At 34.9% G+C, this 6,767-nt stretch overlaps 1 protein-coding gene across 1 annotated transcript; it reads right to left on the reverse strand.

Annotated features, from left to right (window-relative positions):
• Positions 1 to 1,600: 1,600 nt before the first annotated feature.
• On the reverse strand, positions 1,601 to 4,750 carry LOC111493637 (axial regulator YABBY 5-like). Its single transcript, XM_023143408.1, has 7 exons — positions 4,557 to 4,750; positions 4,008 to 4,127; positions 2,635 to 2,776; positions 2,496 to 2,544; positions 2,300 to 2,375; positions 2,097 to 2,171; positions 1,601 to 1,901 (listed from the first exon to the last, which is right to left on the reverse strand). The coding sequence occupies exons 1-7, from the start codon at positions 4,629 to 4,631 to the stop codon at positions 1,857 to 1,859; spliced, it is 582 nt and encodes a 193-aa protein (XP_022999176.1). The 5' UTR covers positions 4,632 to 4,750; the 3' UTR covers positions 1,601 to 1,856.
• Between the last annotated feature and the right edge of the window lie 2,017 nt (positions 4,751 to 6,767).

Below are 6,767 nucleotides of genomic sequence, written 5' to 3' on the forward strand. Positions count from 1 at the left end.
ATTGCAACCAAACCCAACCCTACTTTTAGTGATGCATGCTGACTTATGAATGTTTGACTTGAATTTTATGAAACAGCCTGTTGACCCAACTCAACCCAACCCGAAAACAAAGCGTTGGGATGAATTGGGTTGTGAGCTCTACTTGAGCTGCTCGAGTTACCAACCTAACCAACCCAAAATTTCAGGTTGGACCAAAAAAAATTTTCAACCTAATCCTTGTATACACTCGGTCGAGATGAAGTGTTAGCTTCATCTAATTCTAAATTAATTAAATATATTGTTGTTGATATAATTTTCGAGACATTTCGTATTCGAGTCTCCTCAAACACACCTTATTGCTATTGATTCGATGATTCTTATCATGATAGTTAGCGGGAATGAACATTCTTTAGACTAGAAATTTAGAAACTTAGGGTTTGGGTAAATTGTTTTTTAGAAATTGAATTTATCGATAAAAACGAGTTTTTCAAAACTTTACTTGAACTATAAAAAATAGATGAAAATAGTTTTTACGAGCTTAATTTACGGGACCGAATCGTATCCAATCAATTTCGATAGGAGTATCCTAGAATGATTCTAAGTCTATATATTTGTGCCTATTTGCTTCCCTTATTGCATGAAAAGCATACAAAGGCAAAAGGAGAACCTGATATGGGCGCAGTGATATTCATGTTTTTTGGCTATGCATCAAAGCTTCCCCTTTTCCCCCTTTCTAATTATTAACCTTTATCAATAAGCCCACTTGTCCTTTGCCCACAAAAATCAAGCTGCGCCAAAATTAGGGTTACGTTTTTGTATACGGTAACCGCGTAGAGTTCCTCGTAAAATAGTCTCGTAACTTAAGAAAAAGGGTTGCCTCCTCACGTAAAGGATATTGATATGCACGAACTACACTTTTGATTTTTACATCCGAGCATATTCTGTCTCGGGTAGGTTTGAATACTACATCGCTTGCTTAACTTAAAAAAAAAAAAAAAAAATACCAAGTCCAGAAATAATGTAACATCCTAAGCTCACCGCTAACAAGTATTGTCTGCATTGACCCATTACGTATCGCCGTTAGCCTCATGGTTTTTAAAACACGTCTATTAGGGAGAGATTTTCACAAGCTTATAAGGAATATTTCATTCCCCTCTCCAACCAATGTGAGATCTCACAATCTATACCCCTGGGGCCAGCGTCCTCGCTAGCATATTGCCCGGTGCCTGGCTCTGATACCATTTGTAACAGCTCAAACCCATCGCTAGCAGATATTGTCCGCTTTATTCGTTACGTATCGTCGCCGGCCTCACGATTTTAAAATACATCTATTAGAAAGAGGTTTTCACACTCTTATAAAAAAATGTTTCGTTCCCCTCTCCACCAATGTGAGATCTCACAATCCACCCCCTTAGGAGCCCAATGTCTTCACTAGCACACCGCCTGTCGACCAACTCTAATACCATTTCTAACGGCCCAAACCCACTGCTAGTAGATGCTGTCTGATTTTACTTGCTACGCATTACCGTCAGCCTCACGATTTTAAAATGCATCTACTAGTAAAAGGTTTCCATGAAAGTATCGTTTCCCTCTCTGATTAATGGGGATCTCACAAATAATATATTAGAAACATGATATTCTATTAATTAACTTACTTTCCCAAGAAACCGGGATACATACATATTAAAATCAGACACATTACAATTTCAGTTCATAATTTAGGCAAACATTTCCCCTAATAACCAATAAAGTAATTGCAAATAAACATAGAAATCAAAGCAAACATATGCATGGCTGTTAATTTCATCACTTGAAATTACCCAATTTGTTCTTGTTTTTGGCTTAGATCATGTTCTCCAAACCCATCATTTCCTCCATCAATAGTGCAGCCCTGGCACTGACATCAGATGCTTCTCAGATCCCTATCAAACATTAATAATAATAATAAAAAAAAAACCGTCAAAATTCAAGTTCATATCGCGCTCGTCTCGTCTAATAACAACAAATAAAACAAGAAATCGTTCGTTTTCTACGATTAAAGAACTAGGAAACTCAAAACGAAATCGTAAAACGACAATCGATCAGCGTTTAACTATTTCGTTACGATATCTACTCACATCGCTCTTCGTCTTAGTCTGGAGATTGTTGGTTTCCAGCATGAGGCCAAAATGAATATGTGGGAAATGTGCCCACTGCCATTTCAGAATTAAGCAAGTCAATACCCAAAAGATTGTCATATTTTCTTATGAACAAACAAACAAAAAAAACCCTAATTTTTATGAACTATGAACATAAGTTATCCATAAAAAAAAGTACTTACATTTTTAGCAGCAGTACTGAATGCTTCCCTGTGGGTAATATCTGGATTATTTGCTTTGATCCTCTGGATTTCCTCTCTGAATTTTATGTAATTTTGTCAGATTTTAAAAGAAAAAGATGAACTGAAATGACCCATGAAAAAATAATTTATATAAAAATCACAAAAATAATAAAGTTTTAATTTTTATTTTTCATACTTTATGAACTGATTATATGCAGAAGGTACTCTCTGCTTCTTCTCGGGAGCTGAAAAAAGAAAATAACAACTCGGAAACATAAATATAGAAAATTTAATGATTGAATTAAAGAAAAATTTGATCTTTTTTTTTTTTTTACCTCGATTGATGATCCTTTGATCATCATTTGTAGGGTTTCTAATTGGAGCTCTCATCTTCATTTTGTTGTTGCATTTTGATGATGAACCCAATTCAGCTCTGTAATGATCAGCTGCAAGCCCACTGTGGGTGTGGTTTGATGCCTAAATTTATGTGTTTTTTTTTTTGTTTAAGAGAGGGAAAAAGGCTGCTTAGAGAGAGATGAAGCTAAATTGTTGATACCCATTTCATAAAATTTGGTTTGGCTTCATGGGTTTTGTTTATTTTTAAGGGAGAATAAGAAATAAGCTAAGTTAGAGAGAAATCAAAGTTTGATTATGTTCTAATTAAGCTAATTTTTAGAGACCTCGTTTCATAAACATTTCGACTTTTTGTTTGGAGAGAATTAAGTTTATAAACGTGCATATTTGCACTAAAAGTTTGATTTTTGTGTTTTTAGCGATATTTTTGAAAAACAAGTCGGGTTTTGAAAACTAAGAAAAGTAGTTTGAATTTGACTAAAAACTATATGAAAAACTTACATCTTCGTAGGATAACCTATCAATTTTTAGTTTTTGAAAATGAAGTTTACAAACCCGACTTCCCCAGCTAAAAAAAATTAATTTAACTATGAATTCAAGCGTTTTTTCTTAACAAAGATGAAAATGATAATCAAAAGATTAAGAGGAAACAATCAGAAACCTGAAAACGAAATCGATAACAACTAGGCTAATTTAGAGAGATGAAAGATGAAGCTAGTTATGTTCCATAAAGAGGGAGAGACAAAGATTGATTAAGGTGGCCTTTTGAGACATTAATGTTATGTTTTGAAAGAAAAAAACACTATGTTTTTAAGGATTTGAAGAGAGAGAGAAAGAGAGAATTTGAAAATGAGTGGAAAATAATTAGAAAATTGGTGAAAAGAAATTAAAAACCATCTGTTCATGGATCTGTTGTTTCAATAGTAGAAGACAAAAGCTTTGGAAAAGACGTAAGAGAATGAACCAAAAACAAAAAAAACCCTAAAACGAACAATAAATAAATCAATCAAATCAACCAAAAATAAATTTTCTAGAACAAAAAAAGGTGCCTCAAAGTTTGAAAATTTTCTTTTTTTGATCGAAAATTCCTAGCTTCTCTGATTCCAAATAGGTTATGGCGGCGGCTGCCGCCGCCCCGCCGTCCCCACTACCACCGCCACCACTACCGCCGCTGCCTAGGGTTTTGAAAACTCCATTGACCCATGTTGGAAAATCAGTCAAAAACATGATCTTAGAAGATAAAAGTGTTTTTTTTTTTCTTTCAATTTTGAGGGTTTTCCCCCGCCATGGCCGCTGCTGTTCTTCAGACATTTGAGATCTCTTCAATGAATTAATAAAAAAATAAATAAATTACCTGAGAATTCTGCCATGAGAGAGATTGGAAAGCTGCAGCCATGTTCACAGACCAGAGGTTGCTGCAGTGACCACATCGGACGGTCACGATGTCAAAGATATTGCTGCATGGAACACTCACCTGTTTGGTCGGGAAAAAAAAAAAAAAAAAAACATTTGATTCATCGCAGGAAAAAATATCGAAAATTAAAACAACCCAGTTAATTTTCTCAAAGTTAGCCCTAGTAAGAGACTAGATCTCTAGCCAATTTGAACATAGATCAGCTGAATTAGAAGAATGAATGATCATTTTATATATCTAAAAGTTTTATAAAGAGAAAATCGAGCACATTTTTTCGTTCTAGCCAATTTGAACATAGTTAAGCTGAATTAGAAGAACAAAAACAAACCCAGAAAGGAATGATCATTACATATATCTAAAAGCTTTCAAAAGAGAAAATCGAGCACAAAAAAGAGGGGGAAAACCAGATCTTGATAGCAAAAATGAAGGGTGATGAAGAGAATAGATATCAATTTTGTGGAGTTTGGATGAAAGTAGATAGCAATATACCGCAAGAACAATATTGCAAAAATTGCAGGGGATATAGCAGAGCTGCTCTTGTGCACTGTTGATGCAGCTTGACATGATTGAAAAAGGCAAAGCTTTTTAGAAGAGACTGGAAGTTAGTGTATGAAAATGAAGTGAAAGAGGCAATTAAATAGAGAAAGAAGATAGATGTGCTTTATTTATATTCTTCTTCTGGGTTCAATGATCAAAACAGTGAAACTTCTGGCTTATATATAGAGGAAAAAAACAAAAGAATTGTATATAAATGTTTTATATTTAATTTTATACCAATTTTTTACGCAATACCCACCATTTAAAATACTTTCGTTATACGAGAAATGATTGAATTTGTGTGAGATCTCACGTCTGTTAGAGAAGAGAATGAAATATTTATTGTAAGAGGGTGGAAATCTCTCCATAGCAAACCGTTGGAGGGAAAGCCTAAAGAGAACAATAACTACCATTGGTGGGTTTGAGTTGTTACAAATGGTATTAGAGCTAGACACTAAGCTGTGTGCTAGCGAGGACGTAGGTTGTGAGCTAGCAAGGACGTTAGGCCCCAAGGGGGTGGATTGTGAGATCCCACGTTGGTTGGAGGGCCAGACATTAGGTGATATTAAGGATGTGAAAAACTTCTCCCTAGCAGACCCGTTTTAAAACTTTCGAAGAAAAATTCAAACAGGACAATATCGGCTAGCATTGGTCATGAATAATTTTGATTGATTATGCATATTTGACATTATTAAATTGTAAAATTTTGCCCGTCCCTAATAAAATTTATGACTTGTTGATTATTTTGGAGTGGCGTATCATAGGATGCTTTCTTGGCCACTGATGCTTAGCGGGGATCCTCGTACATGGTAAAAAACCAAATTCCAGTATGGAGTTTTGCTCACCCTTGGAGCGAAAACCTCATGTTCGACGAAAATTAAGACTTGAAATTATGTGGCAGTGGTGACTTATCGAACTATGTGGATATCAAAATTTTAGTTCGAGATCACTGCCACACACTTCTAAGTCTCAATTTAGTCCAATTTGTAAAAGATTTATACCTTACTTCAAGGTAGTTTTGAAACGTTTTTGAAATGTAAGAATTATTATTACAAGTTTAGAAAAAATATTATAAACATCGAGATCATTACTACACCTTTTCAAGTCGTAATTTTATCCAACATGCAAAGGATTTATATTCTAATTGAAGAGCAGTTTTGAAACGCTTACGAAAGGTTAAGGGTAATATTGCAACTTTAGCTATAAATTTTAGTTCGAGATCACTAACACACCCTTTTAGGTCTCAATTTCGTCCCACCGGTAAAAGATTTGTACTCTAATTTAAAGGTAATGTTAAAACGTTCGTGAAGATACCCGTCAAAAAAATGATGGGGTTTCAGTAGTGCCCACGGCTGGCAGCAAAAGGCTGGGACCAGGAAGGCAAAAAAGAGAGATACAAGTGTGGTGGGTACTTATAGTGTTTTATAAGGCAAAAAAAAGTTGTTTCAGCCATGGCTGTGCTGTGCTTTGATGTGATTGAACCTTTTTGGCTTTCAAAGAACATGAAGAAGAACAACAACGAAGAAGGACTAATCTCGATTTTCGATAATTATCGTGAAATGATAGGACTAATCTTCCCACGAGATGCGACGTTCTATGATATGACTTATAAGATGTCGGTACGTAGCAGCTTTTGGCTAATCACTATTTGAATGACAGACAACGACTCGAGTATAATATTTAGCTGATTAAGACATTGTATTCTCATCTAAAACGTTAAACGTTCGAATCTTTGTTCTTAGATATTACAATATTGATTTTAGCGTAAAACTTCCAAATATTTAAGACAAAACTAAAATCTGAGTGTTCATGAATTGAATCGTGTGAGATCCTGCATCAGTTGAAGAGGGAAATGAATTATCTTTTTAGTGAACATGTTTTAAAACCGTGATGCTGACAACGATACGTAACGAGCTAAAATAGACAATATCTGCTAGCAGGACTTGAACTGTTATACATCGAGACATTTTTAGACCAAATTTAATGATTCTAATTATTTATTTTTTGTGATGTCCCACGTTGGTTAGAAAGGAAAACAAAACAACATTTATAAGAGTGTGGAAACCTTCTCCTAACAGACACGTTTTAAAGCATTAAGGGAAATACCGAAAGGAAAAGCCCAAATAGGACAATATCTACTAGCGATGAGCTTGGGCTCAGGCC

The sequence above is a fragment of the Cucurbita maxima genome, unplaced genomic scaffold (genome assembly GCF_002738345.1).
Source record: "Cucurbita maxima cultivar Rimu unplaced genomic scaffold, Cmax_1.0 Cma_Scf00019, whole genome shotgun sequence".
In the NCBI taxonomy this organism is placed as follows: Eukaryota; Viridiplantae; Streptophyta; class Magnoliopsida; order Cucurbitales; family Cucurbitaceae; genus Cucurbita; species Cucurbita maxima.